At 36.7% G+C, this 15,405-nt stretch overlaps 1 protein-coding gene across 1 annotated transcript in view; it reads left to right on the top strand.

Moving 5' to 3' along the window:
* The first annotated feature begins 238 nt into the window (after positions 1-238).
* Positions 239-15,405, top strand: part of DARS (aspartyl-tRNA synthetase) — a 40,284-nt gene continuing 25,117 nt past the window's right edge. The window contains exons 1-3 of the mRNA XM_010015833.1: positions 239-290; positions 6,311-6,403; positions 11,386-11,488. Coding sequence (XP_010014135.1) covers positions 266-290; positions 6,311-6,403; positions 11,386-11,488 — 221 coding nt within the window. The 5' untranslated portion in view covers positions 239-265. The remainder of the gene's footprint in view (positions 291-6,310; positions 6,404-11,385; positions 11,489-15,405) is intronic.

Here is a 15,405-nt window from a genome sequence, read left to right as displayed (position 1 = left end):
GCTCTTTATAGAACTATTCACACTAACTTCTGTGTAGCAAATAATGATCTTAATGTTTGCTGTTGGAATTTTTCTTACAGGGCACAATTCTCTTGCGTATCTCAGAGTCTAAAACAATTTACTGACTTTATTATAGCTAATTATTTTGTATTGTCTCAGTTAACTTTGTAATGATTTTTTTTCATCTTTTTGTGTATGCTTCTTTGATATATGTTTCTCACCTCCATTTTAGGATTATGCTAAGGAAAGATATGGAGTGTCCTCAATGATACAATCTCAAGAAAAACCAGGTCAGTTAATAAACATAAAGATTTTTAGAAAGGGGGGAGGAGAGAAGGAAAGAAGTCATATACTCAATATCTTCAGTACTTGTTTGAGAAATAATTTATCATACATCTTCATTCAAATATTGCTGCCATTTCCTTTATTTGAATACATTTGGCACATGTAAGGTTGCATTTGGAGTGCTGTGTCCAGTTTTGGGCTTTCCGATGCAAGGAAGACATAAACATTTTGGAGCCAGTCCAGTGGAGAGCTACCAATTTTTTCAGGGGACTGTAACACTGGATCTCTGAGGTGAGGCTGAAGGAACTGGGCTTCTTAAGCCTGGAGAAGAGGAAGCTGTGGGCTGATCTTGTTACTATTTAAAACTACTTAATGTGAGGCTGTAGAGAAGACAAAGCCAGACTCTTTGAAGGTGTGTAGTAATTGGAGAGGAGGTGATGGGCACAAGTTAGAACACAACTTGAGTGTGAGTGTGGTTGCATATTGAATCTGGGTTCAGAGAGGTTATGGAATCTAAATCTTTGTTGTTGTCTGGACCATGCCCTACACAGCTTGTCAGTTGTTGTCTCTATCCATTACTGCAGGCTTAACACTTCTTGGTTTAGATTATAATTACTTGTAATGTACGAAGTTGGGGATGTAATTTTTTTTTCTTTGGGGTAAATTCTGCTATGTCTTGCTGCAACAGTGGTCTGAGTAGGATAACTGCTTATGTCACCTTCATTAGTCCTGCATATGAGCACCCAGCTATTCTATGATTCTATGACTATTCACATCACTGTGAATTCAGGAAATCCTTATTTTCTACTGATGGGGAACTGGAATTCAGAAAGACTTGTTAGATAGAGAACAATCTCCCAGGCCACCATCCCAAGACATACTAATCTTCCTATTATTCAGTGTGTGAAACGGGAGCGAGGGAAGGTAATAGATTGGCTTCTTGTAACTTCTTCATAGTGAAACGTAAAAAATGAACATTGTTTGTGATTGGGTGATTTTTTTTAATTTTTTTTTTCCTCTGAATGGTTGTTTTGGTTGACCTTCCTTAGGAAGGGAAATGCAGAATGTAGAGAAGAGGAGGAGCCACAAAAGCTATCATAGGTTGAAACCAACTGAAGGGGAATGTTACATCAAAAATGTAACAGGACAAGAAGATCACTAGAGACTGTATTAATAGTCATTATTGAATGAAATACTTATTAGCTATCAAGGAAAGGGAACTAAGGTTGAAATTGCAATGTAAGCGAGCCCAACTGCTGGCATCTGTGGTCTCCCTGGTGCTGGGTCTTCTGTCGATACTAGTTTCAACATGCTAATAATGACAATTTGTTTAGCCAGCCTAGCAAAGTGAAAGAGGCTGGCTGAGGTTCTGATGGGTGCTGGAAGGGCCTGGAATACATGTTACATGCAACCACATAACAATCCAGAAATTGGTGTGCAGTTGCAACCTAAAAGGTGTACTTATTAAGGAAAATTGGTAACTCCAAGTTAGCATCTGACTGGTTAACCTGAACTGCTGACTGCAGGCTGAAGGATTGTCCTGTTGGATCTCCTTTCCCTGCACTCTTCTGTGATGGCATTTGGCTCACCAGAGTTTCTGCAACCTGTGTTTCCTCTGCCAGTTTCACACCCTGTAGCAAACTATGTGAGAAACCAAAGCTGGCAGATTGAGATGGTGGATCAAATCCTAGTCTCATAGAGAAAGTCTGCCCTTCCAGTTGTCTCACAGTCAAAAAAACACTCAAAAATACTGTGGATAAAAAAAATGTGTTGAGAAGTAAATTGGCAAAAGCTGCAGGAAATTATATGAGAAAGGCAGAGTGCTGCGTTCGGATCTGTTGTCCCCTTGACACTCAACCCATGTTTAAGAAAAAAGAAGTCTTAGCCAGTGTATGGGTAAGATCGAACAGGTTTTTCATTAAAATACGTTCAGATTTCATTTTCATTAAAATACAACTTAAAACACTCTTGCGATTCCATTTTTAGAAGATTATTATCCAGCGTACCAGAATTAGGTAACAATGAAAACCAAAATACTTCTAACAAAAAAGTTCAGGATCAGCCTAGTCCCTTTCTTGAGACTAATGCTCTCTTATTTAAAGATTCATTAGTTTCTGCTAGGGAGAGCTCTTATCAAAGGGCTCACGGGAGGATGAAGTCGTCACTCATCATTAGTAGTGTGTATATGCTTTTCCCCAAAGTATTCTGCTTGCATTTAGTGTCTTGGAGGAACTACTGCTTGGGGCAAGGAGGTTGCAGGGGAGCACAAATATAAGTGTTCCCACCTGTACTGTGTTTATTTTCTTTGTTTCTGAAGACTGTGGGTACATGCCATTTCTAAGTCAGAATGATAAATTGTGGTATGACATGTGCAGCTCCACATACTCTCTGGTAATTGGAGCCAACAGGCGATACTGCACAGTTGTGGGTAGCAGCTCAGTTGTACCTCTACAGCACCACTGCTTTTAGGTTTGCTGTCGTAACTGCACTCTCCCGAGGACACTGGCTGGACATGGAAAGTTGAAAAGCTTGGAGCGTTCAGAGCAAATTATTCTCCATGTCCATGGATAGGCTTACTGTCCTTTAACCGTGCTCACAGATTCTTGTTCCTCTGCAAGCAAACTAAAACTCTTCACATATTCACAGAGATGTTGCATTGATGCTCCACCCTGCTCTACTGATCTCACACACACCTGTGCCTTTATTTTTCACCCACCTCAGTCCTTCTTCTGCTGATGTTGGCTGCGCTATGTGATGTTCTCACTTCCTGTTACATCATGTCTTTAAGTCCTTCCTGCCTGCTTGAGGCTATGATTGCTAGTAAAACTTCATTTGCCTTGCCCATTTTCTCCCTTCAGCACTATTACTTTCATCTCCTCTACCTGGAAGCTGCTTTCATCTTATGCTGCTTTTGGCTTTCAGGATTTTTTATTAAACTTACGTTTTCTTTTTCATTTGTTCAACATTGTAAAGATGCTGGCGCTTCACAGAGAAAGCAGAAATATTGGTCATACTGTTAAAAACTCTGTGATGTAAGATAAACATACTGGGGTATGGGTCTGGGGGTCGAAAATTGATTGTCTTGTATAACCCACACAACTTTTTGGGGGTTTAGCCTCTCATGTTTAGAAGAGGTTAGAGTTCTGAAAGGTGTGTATATTTAGATTGTAGAATAGAAAGGATTGTGCTATACAGGAAGGGAAAAAAAAGTTTCCTCATAAATGTGATTCAAAATGGCAATGAAGGTGAGATAGCATGAATATTGAATTGGGACTGAAAGAGTAATTTCAGACTTAGAGTGTTTTGTTTGAACTTTGTTTAAAATCTTTGTTCCCTTGTCTTCATGGCAACTATAGCATGGTTTAAAAATTTTCTATTTTTGCATTATTTAGTTGTCTGTGTTTATGTGGCAAGAAAAGGTAAGTATAGCTTGCATTTGTGAAAGAACATGTAGGTGGCAGTCTGAAGAGTATGGTTTTAATAGGACCTTAAAAGTGAGAGCAAGAAGCTTCAATTTTTCATGGAAGAGATAGAAATTAACTGAAAGGAATTCCAGGTGAATTGATACATGAGCGTAAAGAGGGAAGATTTAAGCTACAGTATGTTGGTTGAACAATAGAGAAATGAATGACAAGCAATTGCTTACACTAAGAAATACAGACATTATGATGAACTACTGGCATTTTAGAAATGAGAGAAAAAGCAGAGTAGAGTGGGAGGTGTTGAAGGAGGGAAACAAAGTGACATAATGGTTGCTACATGTAGCTGTTTTCACTGGTGCCCCGTGAGGGGACCAGAGATGGGCACAGAGAGAAAGAGAGGAAGTTCCCTCTGAGCATCAGGGGACATTTTTTTACTGTGAGGGTGGCTGAGTGCTGGCATAGGTTGTCCAGGGTGATTTTGGAGTCTCTCCCCATGAAGATACTAACCCATCAGAATGCAGTCTTGGACAACTGGCTCTAGGTGACCCTGCTTGAGCAGGGGGTTGAACCAGGTGACCTCCAGAGGCCCCTCCCAACCTCAGCCATCCTGCGATTCTGCAATCTGCTGTTGGAAAAAATGATTTTATAATATCTCTTTTGATACTATTTTATTACCCTTTTTATGAAAGGTGAAATAGTTTTTAATAATTCATACTATACAAAATTTTTTGTGTTAAAGGTGTTTTGTTTAGTCTTGATGAAACATGAACCATTATGTATACAAAAGACTTAAAAAATATTTATCTAATGCAGATGGTTCCTGAAACACTAAGGATCCATAAAAAAAGTAGCACCTCATTCTGTCTTTATGCTTGTGCCTGGAAAATGTTTCTAACAATACAGTTTTAAGTTGGCTGAGGTAATTTTAACTGTCTGAATATCAAGCTCTTAGATATACTAAAGTGTATGGGTTGTGCTAGTTGCATGTTTCCTATAGAACTGTGCTGTTAAAGTTTGAATGTCAGAAGTTGCTGACAAGTGATGACATCTTTATTCCCGTTTTTCCCTTGCCCAGTGCATGGGTGCACACACACATTATTAATATATTTGAGTCAATTTCCCATCACATTTCTCTGTGCACTTCCATTCTGTTCTTGTTTTGATGTTTGTCTGTGAAGAAGAAACTGCACTGCTCTGAGCATAAGCTAATAAGCATTTTCAACCCCCTAAAATTCCTAGTGCAGAATAATAGGCTTAGAGGGCAAGCTGTGACTGGTATTCAGAGACAGAGGGAGGGAGAGGGAAGGAGTCCAGAATATCAGATGGTAACCTAGGGTAGGCAAACTTTGGAAAAGTTCTGGCTGGAAAAGTCTAGAGTGGAAGTGTCTTGGTAAATTTAATGTTATTTTGAAACAACGGAGAAGCCTGTGATAAAACCAGAGAGAGTGAATTTGCTTGTGTTACGTATCATAGACTCATAGAACAATAGAATACCTCAAGTTGGAAGAGACCCATTAGGATCAATGTCTCCCTTGGAGATTTTTCTTTTGTCTAATAAGCAGTGTTTTTACCACATGAGAACTGTAAATGAAGAAGTGTAGCTGTTAGAAATATGCTATGTATACCCTCTAACTCATTTGTAGATACAGTAAGAAGTAAGTGTTTGAGACCATGCAAAAATACATTTGGCTGGAAAAAATGCAATTAAACAAGTACTTTTCAAGGAATAGTGGCATGCAGCCAGCATATTGGCAGTTCATAATTGTCCTGATTTATTTAAAAATATTTTCCTTCGTTACTTATTTTTCCTTTGCTGTCCAAAATTTGACCTTTCCAAACTGTGCATTTTCTATTGTTATTTAGCTTTCTTGGGAACACAGCATTTGAAGGGTTCTTTCTGGCTCGTACAATGATAGTAGTGCTTGATCAGGTTGTCAGAGATTCTTTCCGAAAATAAGTTTTACACAGGAATACTCTTGTTGCTCCAAAATGCTACTGTTTTTATCAAAATTAATATTAATTTCTAATGCATATTTATTTGTGGTTTCTTTCTCATTTCTAAACAATAATTACTTCACTGTGATATTCACCCTTCTACTTACTAGATACAGAGAATACTCATGTCACCTCTGAGCCTTTGTTTTGCTGTGTTCAACATACCAACTTTCACAATGCACAGTGGAGCAGGGCAGGCATCACTTGGCTAGCAGAAGTTCAGATTAATAAGTGGAGGCAGTACAGTTGCAGCACAGGGAAATCCTATCAGAAATACGGTAGTCAGGCTGGGTTCTTCCATCCGTGAACTACAGTAATTCTGGCTTTTGTTTTAGTGCAGTTTGACCCTGCTGTGTAAGTCAAACCAGAAACTTGAACCAGTTTAAAACTACTTGATCAAGTACAGTGCACTGAGAAAGTAAATACGATTGTTCGTGTTTTCAGTACATCTATAATCCTGGGGATACAAAAAATAATAGTTTCAATTTATTGTATATTTTAGCAATGATGGAAAATGTCTTTGGAGTTTAAAGTGAAAGATGTTTTGCTTAAAATTTATTTTAAATTGTTCTAAAGGTTGTGATGTTTTTTGTTTTTCTGTAATTCAGATAGAGTTTTGATTCGAATAAAAGACTTGACAGTGGAGAAAGCTGATGAAGTGGTTTGGGTTCGTGGCAGAATTCATACAAGCAGAGCTAAAGGTGAGAAGCCTTCAGGGTTTTTATTTTATTTCCTCATATTTTGGCTGAATGTTTATTTTGGCGTCATGACCTGTTAGTTGTCTCTTGCATACCAGAAAACTTTGCCACGTGGTTACTCAGTGTTCACTTTGATCGGTTATTTTCTTTCTTTTTCCACTTTTCTTTTTCCAAGAGGGGAAGAGGAAATTTTGTTTTCAGCTGAGTGGAAGTATGGTTTTACTATTACATTTTAGTAGAAGTGAATTTTAGTTTTATCATATTACTAAATAATGTGTGGGCAATTACAAGAGGAATTTCTAAATATTATAGTCATTCTCCTTTGGGTGTTAACAGTTGTGAGATAAAACAGTTACAAACTTCTACTGTAAAACATACTTCTATTGTAAATGTATCAGTTGTCAGGCCATATTTATTCTGCTGCATATGAGTGTTTTCACTGTACCTTTTCTTTGACAGGAAGCAAAAATCTGTGTTAAAATTTCAGAATTTTTACTTCTAGTTACCAACATCTGGTTATACCTATTTGAACTTAAGAAACATCATCTTCCCTTTACAAGACAAAAGGAAAATCCTTTTATAGGTTCTGAGTGGTGTGGGTTGTCATACTTGGCTGTTTGACAGCCATATTTCTTCCCTAGAATCAGAAATTCTCTCTGGAGATCAGTTTGCCATATGCAAACTTAAATAGGCTTTGGCCTTTTCAGTTGACATCAGGTGCTGACAACTGTTGTACTCATTTCAGTTATGTTTGGCAGTTCTATAGTGAGATATAAATACCTTGTCTTCCCAAGAGTTGAAAGAAAAGAGCATAAAGAAAGTGTCTTCACAAATGAAACTTAGTGGTAGTCTCAGAATTGAAAATAGGGCAAACTGGGGGAAAGAATCCATTACAGAATATTGTCACAGATACCAGATTAATTTTTATTTTTGAGGTTTCATTAAAGAAATAAAAAAAAGTCCCTCTTAATGCATGTCTGTACTGCAGTCAGTTAAGGAACTGCGTGTAAATGTATTCATACAATGCACGTTTTAGTTTGTATCAGAATCTTTACATTTAGGAAGTCTTCTGTGATTGCCTCAATAGTTCTCTAGTGGAGTCTTATATGAAAGTGTCTCTTTGCTATATATCGAAACTGTCAACCCCAAAAGGTGTGAAAGTCTTGGTCATTACAACTTTAAGTTGTTCGGACAGGAGATACTGTCTAATTTGAATATTAATATAAGTATATGAATAAGGGTATCCTTATGGCTTTTTCTTTTGTGATTGTGATTGTAGGAAGAATTCAGACTATTAACAAAATTTTGTAGTATTAAACACAGGTGTCATGTTTGCACAGACCTTTAAAACAATGTAAAGCTCAGTAGTTGTTAATTACTCTCTCTGTATTGCATTTATATACAGTACCTTGCATGATATGTGCACTTACTTCAATCAGAGTAATATGTATGTAACATGGCAATATTAACTTACAAGAAACTGGTTTCAATTCTTCACCTTTGACTTCAGGAAAGACTTTGCTTTTCATGAAATAAGTGCTTAATTTCAAAAACTTTCACACAACCTGATGAATGAAAGCAAAGGAGTTGATTATGGGCATGAAGTGTTCTCTATGTATTGATTGTGTTTCTTGTTCCCTCTTGGTCTGACAACACAGAGCAATTCTGACATTCAGGGAATGCTGCTAGGGAATGCCATATCCTTGTTTACTTAATCTTTGGGGGAAAGAATCTTACAAGAAAAGCAAATGTTTTAGAGTAAAAAGTAGTATTAGGCTTTCCCACACACATCATGGTGCTATTCCTACCATTATGGAAACAAAAGTCTTGCAGGAAACAGGAAAATCTTACACAAAAATAGCTTTAGCTTTTCTCAGAAGCTCAAATTTGACTCCTAAATAACCAGCATATCCTTTATTTAATTCTGTCCAGTTCTGACCAATAAACCAAAAAAGTTGAACAACTGCAGCATCCAGCTGCCTCATATAGCAAGCCACTCATGAAATCTGATGGAAATTAACTGAGGGATGTGTAAAGAATGGGGTGTTGGGAATTTCTGTGGGTTGTACTTAAATTGAAGTGCTTCAGGCCCTGTGGTTTTTATCATAGATTGAAGAAATGTTATTTCTGGCTTTATTTTAAAGCCAGTCTAAGCTACTGTACACTTTTATCATTGAAAAGCAGTTGGGAAATCAGCCTGGGTTCTGCCAGGCAGATGGAACTTGTGCATTATGTTAGTCTTGAACTTGGTTCCGGTTTATGAATGCGGAGGTTTATAAAACATTGAATTAGTATGTCTGAAAATAAGAGTACCACCAAGAGCAAATTTTATAATAAACCATTTACATTTTTCTCGTTGCTGGCAGATGTCTGTAACTAGCAATGTGTTAATTTATATGCCCAGATATTTTCTACTGTTTATACAAATTCCTTCTTTACATCCTTTTCTCTTAAAAGCTCTTGTGTCATTTGGTACTTACATACAAGAAAGGAAATGGATTCCTTTTTGGTTTTATGTCTTTCTTTTGACGGGATTCTCTGTGTGGTGTTTTCTTTTATTTGTTCAGTGACTAAAAGTTCCTTGCATTAGACTGAGTCAGACCTTTTTAACCAAATTTCTTTTGAAGCTTTTCATCTTTTTGAGCATTCTTCTGGGACAGTGTTGGTTTGGTTTATAGAAACTTAGAGTAGCTTACTGTTTAATGTGAGTAAATTTGGTCTTAGCTTTTCACTTAAATGCCATGTAAATATTCTGAAATACATGGGAGAACATCCCGTAATCCCTCTTTCTTACACCCCCCACCCCCAATGCTTCCTTTTTTCCATCTCTTGATCTGGAAAGGCATCTAATCATGAAGTAGATTTGATTATGGTTTGCCTTTTTGATACTTTATTTTGCATGCCTTTGACTCTTTTGGGAAAAGTTCTGTTTCTTCCTATTATCTTTGTAACTGTGCTATCTTAACTACTTCTATCAGTGAGAGACGTACGCGGAAGTACGCATTTATCATCTGTTTGATTAGAAATAGTTATATTCTACAAAGCATCCTCTTTCCCCATGAAAACAACTACTGTTACTCATGACAAAAAGATTAGAGTCCTTTTATAATGCAGATACTGATCAGACTTCTGGCTTTTGGGATTAAGTACTACTGCCAAACTTTTGCTTCTGATTATAGTATGATAGCAGGTCCCTCCATTGATTTCACTGTCTTCTCCTTGAGTATTTACTAATGGAATGACATTGTAGCTGTCTTCAGCTGTGTATTTTTTGTTTGAACACCTAACACAACATTGCTGAAACTTATATTTTGTTAAACTATTTGCGATGAAAATCATGGAGACAGATGTTTTTTTCTATGAAATAGTGTATCAAACTACATTGTAAGTAAGAAATACTGAGATGTCACTGATGTGAGATATGCCTAGCTTACCCAAAGAAACTTAAGTGTACTGTGTCCTATGGAAAACTTGTGTTTGATTTGTTGACTTGCTGGATCTGAAACACAGCCTGTGCTTTTCTAACTTAAATCTGTGATTTAATGTTTACCTGCAAGAAATATGTACATCCATAACATATTAGCTTCTTTACTTAGATATTGTAGCCTCTAGATTACAGAAATAGCTGTACGCTGTTTTCTGGAAATAAGGAATTAATTTTTTTGCATTTCTGAAATCACAGTCATAGGAAAATGTTAGTTATTTCCAATACTTATAATCTTGGTCTTTAATAATATATTGTAATAGTTCTATATGTTTGCTTTTATTTCCATCAGATTGTTTGTCAAATGTCTTGAATTTTATCTTTTGATACTGTTTAAATTTTCTGCAGCTATGTGTTAGGAATGGTGATCTACATAATTACAAATGAAAACTGCAACTGGCTTTTCAGTTTCAGTGTTCAAGTTAGATACATGTTGATTTTTATGTTTGATAGTCTAAGTCAACAATAAGTGGGAAATAGCTGTCTATAGCAAAGCTTCTGGCTTCTTTCTGTTCTTACCATTTGATGGAAACATTATAATGTTATGAGGCAGAACATGGAATTAAAATTATATTGATGCATTTTATTAGATACTGTTACAACAATGAAGTGGTTATTGTTAATTTCTCTCTCTGAGGAAGAAGCATTTAAAATCACTGTATTTCCTTAAATCTAAGTTGAAGAGTAAATGGTTATTAGAGATGTGAGGAGAAATATGAAATGATTGTAACTGTCAGCTAAACAGACTAGAAAGAGCTTTGCTGACTTGGAAATACACATTTTAGAAGTCAACAAAGTGTAATATGTTCTTCATAAATTATTATTAATTCCTATTAACAACTTTTTCCCTAAGCTGTTCATGAATAATTTGCTCTTACAGGAATTTTTAATTGGATCTTTTAGGTTCTTGTCACTCACTGGAATCAATACTTCTTTTGTGCCCGTTCATTCTGAATGTGCAGTGTATTACAGAATGAACATTGTTGCTTTAGTCTCTCGTGCAAAATCAAGCCTGTATCTCTCAGAGGAGTTTTGTAAAATGAACTCTACAGCTTTAAGTTGAGAAGATGAGAAAAAGATTCTTTTAAAATAATGTAGAGTTGAAATACTTGTGAACAAAGCAAAAGGGAAAAGGTTTACTTCTTGCAGTTGAAGAACAATAGATAGTTTAAAAGTCATGATTTCTAGTTTTTGTTTTGTCTAGATATTATTTATCTTGAAAGGCTTATGTTATTTTTAGAAAATGTCCATTCACATGTTTATGGATGTAAGGCAGAATTATTTGACTTATACTGATGTTTGGGGGTGTGTGTACACACAGAGCTGACTAGTTTGATGTAGCTACTGGAGGGGGGGCAGTGGTGAGGGGGATAGACACACATACACACACCCGCCTTAAAAGTTCAGCTTCCTAGTAAGTTAGTAAAGCATTTTTTCTCATTCACAAAGACCTCGAGTAACTTGTCCTTAATACACCTGTGATGTTTTATTTTGTATTCAGGGAAGCAGTGTTTCTTAGTCCTGCGTCAGCAGCAGTTTAATATCCAGGCTCTTGTGGCTGTGGGACAGCATGCAAGCAAGCAGATGGTAAAGTTTGCTGCCAAGTAAGTAAGCAATTATATCCTGTTGTCAGAGTAAACAATGGTGGGAACCAGGACTCCCAGGGGTTGGGACCATTTTCACACATTAACATCAATGCTTCGTTTGTTTTAAAATGTAGTTATTTAAATTGTCAGCTCTCTATTGCGTTGAATACATTACACTGACAAAAGGTAAAATAGAGAACAGGGTTGAAATGCATTCTGAACTGCTGAAGCAGCATTCTTTCACCATAGACAACCTACATTTACTTTCAAGCCGGCTAACAAAAAGTCTGGCAAACTGAGCTTAGTGGGACACTTCATTTTGTGTGTGGTGTTTGTGTGTGTATGCACATGTTCAGGGTTTTTATTCTACAAGATGTGCAGTGTAGTAGTAAGTTTTATAGCTAGAACTGACATGAAGAAGTTCCATATTGCAAGTTGAAGAACTAAGAGTAGCTTCTGTGCACCGAATTAGTCTTACTTACACCTTATTTTTGGCACTAGGATGTTTAGTGAGAGATTTAAATTATTTATTTAAATAATGGGCTTGCCAGTTAAACAAGTGTTTGTTGCTGTAATTTAAATTCAGTTATTTGGTTTATTTTGCTCTTAAAGATAAAAAATTACCTTCGCCTGCTACTTACCTCAAGATTGTGCTTTCAGGTTCTTCAGTACTGAATATGCCAGCATGACAAAGGTGTTCCTATAGTAGAGATTTTAATCATGTATATCTGCTTGTTCACAAATAGAAATGTGGATCAATTTGGTGCAATAATATGTTTAACATGTGGCACTTGAGTTGCTTCTGTGTAGTTCTTGGCACTACTCTCATGTCTGGGAAGGGAGCCCCCACTAATTAGCTGCAAAAGTGCTACAGCCTTCAACCTTCAATATGTCAGGAGAGGAGGGATTCATTGTAGTATAGACTTCCAGAAGCCAAGTTAAAAAGGTTAGGATAATGCTTCTGCTGAGGAGGTTCAAGGCAATGGGAAAACAGAACCAGCAGTGTTTGTTGTTTGGCGATGCTTAGTCTTGGCAATGCCAGTGTGAAGCATGCTGTTTACAGGTGTTTGTGAGCCAAAGTGTTCTGTTTCTTCATGAAATAGTTTGTTCTCTCCAGTGCTTAGAATCTTTGGAAAGAATTAAGTGTATAATCTACTTGTTCCCTAATTCATCTCTCTCTAACCTACCAACAGTCTGCCTGTACTCTCTCAACAAAGTTGTGCTACCAAACAGTGAAACAACTAACAGTTCTGATGCTCACTCTCCTGTTATCTAGTTCTCTCCAACATCACTCTTTTTCAGTTTTCTTTGCAGTTCTTTCCTCTGCAACTGAATTTCTTCATGAGTGGCAGAGCTCAGTGGTTAGAAGCTCATGAAAGGGAAGTAGGTCCTTACTCTTTTACTCTCATGCTGACTCTACCACTTGTAAGGCTTCCATGACTTTTTTTTTTTATCTTGGTGGATTAACTAATCTTTTTTTACTCGGTTAGTTTTCTGTCAGGTTGGTGATTAAAAGTAGGTCATGGAGGTCCAGAGCTACAAGGAGTGGTAAATGGTGGAGAAGGGTATCTGGGAAGAGTAGAGGACAAAGCTCCTTTCTCTTCTGACAGCCGTGAGCTGTTGAATCAGATGGAACCTCATCCTTAGGTTCTTTCCAACTTCCTGTTATTTCCCCACTTTTCTTGACAAACCTGATTGCCTCTGAGTAGGCAGACTCATAATGTTTGTGCCGTATTTTGACTTTTAATTCTGCTCCTTTTTGTGACAGCATATGCTAGCTAAATCCTGATATTTCAGCCTCTCTAATTTATAGCATGAATGTTTTACGAATTATTTATGCTTCTGAAATGCTTACATGTTTATCATCACATTCTTTGAATGATAGAACTTTCTCTGCTACAGCCCCCTAGGTTTTCTTTTAGGGGTGTGCTTTTGTTTTAACACCATTAGTGCAATCATTTATCATGATTCCTTCCCACCAACAAGCATATTTTATTAATATCCTGCTGTGCTGTTACTTTTTCCAATGTTTTAATTTCTACAATTTTGTCTGATGTTGCCAATGCAGCTGGCTTGTGTCCTTCAGAGGCTGCTGCTGTTCCCTGACTTTTAAGTGCGCTTGTGGTCACTGTGCCAGTAACACCTAAAGCACAGCAACGGTATGGGCTCTGTCTTCAGGCACGTTCCTGCTAGTTTTCACCTGCTGTGGAATTAAGCCATTGTTACAAGCAGATGAGACTGGTCTTAGATGTCTAAAAATAACTATACTGTTTCTCTGCCTTTCTCAGTGTCTTTTTTCATCCTCTCCTTTTGTTGCCTATACATTAAATGAGGAGACACACATTTATTTATGAAAATATTTAACTTAAAAACCTTGTATTTCATTGAATTTTTTTAACTAAACTTTTTCACTGGTAGTCCATAAATTTTATTTTTCACATGCTACTTTCTCTTATTTTGATACTGGGTCCAAAACTTTCTTTGAAATACTTTGTGAAATTCTAGGTATTGAATTTTTAATGAGAACTTATTAAATCATAAGCATTTTTTCTACAAACTTTCATAAATAATAAACAAACCAGTTCCTCTTTTAGATATTGGCACATGGAAACCAAGAACTTACATAACCTTCTGTGGTCTAGCAATATTCATATACTAATTATGTCCATTACCATAATGGAGAGTGAGTTAATGTAAGTTCTTTTTAGTGAAACATTCTTCATACTGGTTTAACTCAGTTTTACAAAGAAATTTCTGTGAGTTAAGCTATGAAAATTTTCTAGTTGATCTTTCAGAACATGCATAGTCAACAACATAGAGCCAGTCGAGATACTGGATTGGCAGTTGTGGAGTCTTTCATCAGAGGAAAAAAAAGTCAGCCTAGTCCTGCAATGGATGCTGTATAAGAAAAAGAGTTGTCTCTACCAGCCAGCAGAGGTGCAAGTGATGCAATTAGTAATTTATCAACCTGCTTTTTTCTCCAACGTATTGGGTGTGGTTGGGTTTAGTTTTCTATATCTTTTTTTTTTTGTATCAGCATTAAGCCTCCTCCCTTATTCCTCCATAGCAATGTCATATGATTTAGCAGTTGGGAGAGGTGGTTAACAGATTCTAATTTAGCTGCCCAAACATTGTGCCCTCAGGAAGCAACTTGATGGCTCTTTATAGAGGCTAGAGAATGGACATTCAGAAGAGATGGGTAAACCTTTATGAAAATACTTCACAGTGTAGGAAAATACATATAAGCTCATCAGCTAGATAAATTGGTAATACTAGGAAAACTGCTGGATGTTGCAGAAATATTTTATTTATCCATTTCTGGTTAATTTTTGTGTCAGTGATATGGAAGCAAATGTTAAATCGCATCTGTTAAGTTTGCTGGCGACACAGAAACTGGAATGGTAAACTAACGGCTAGGAATATATAGTAACCAGGGTTCATTTAAAATAATTGCTTTGATGCTCCTCAGTGTGAATTTTATATCTTTGTGCTCATTAGTTCAGATTTGGTGTATGTTCAGGATTAATACATAGGAAAGTAAGCGATGAGAATGTAAGATAACTGACTTAACAGGAGTCCATATGGTTCTCTCACCTACTGTACTGCGAGCTTTGAGTTTTGAAAAAGAGGACTAAAATGCCAGTAATGCAATATATGCCAGTCATTAGGCTATTTCTGGAATATTTTGTCCACTTTTGTTGTATTGGAATATATGTCAAATTGGAAAAGTTTGATGGTAAAGCTGCAAGATGAAATGATACGCAGTCAGGCAGGTCTGCCTTTGTATGAGACTAACGAAAACTCCCAATTCTGTTGAAGGGATATTAGTGATTTAAATCCCAGTCTGATGGTATCTTTGCAAGAACATTTTCTGCCCATGGAGGGTTCTTTACTTTGCTGATACAAAGATACGGCAAGAACAGATGGTGAAGCTA

The sequence above is a fragment of the Nestor notabilis genome, unplaced genomic scaffold, assembly GCF_000696875.1.
Source record: "Nestor notabilis isolate BGI_N333 unplaced genomic scaffold, ASM69687v1 scaffold3886, whole genome shotgun sequence".
Taxonomy (NCBI): Eukaryota; Metazoa; Chordata; class Aves; order Psittaciformes; family Psittacidae; genus Nestor; species Nestor notabilis.
This window is presented reverse-complemented; position numbering and strand designations above follow the sequence as displayed.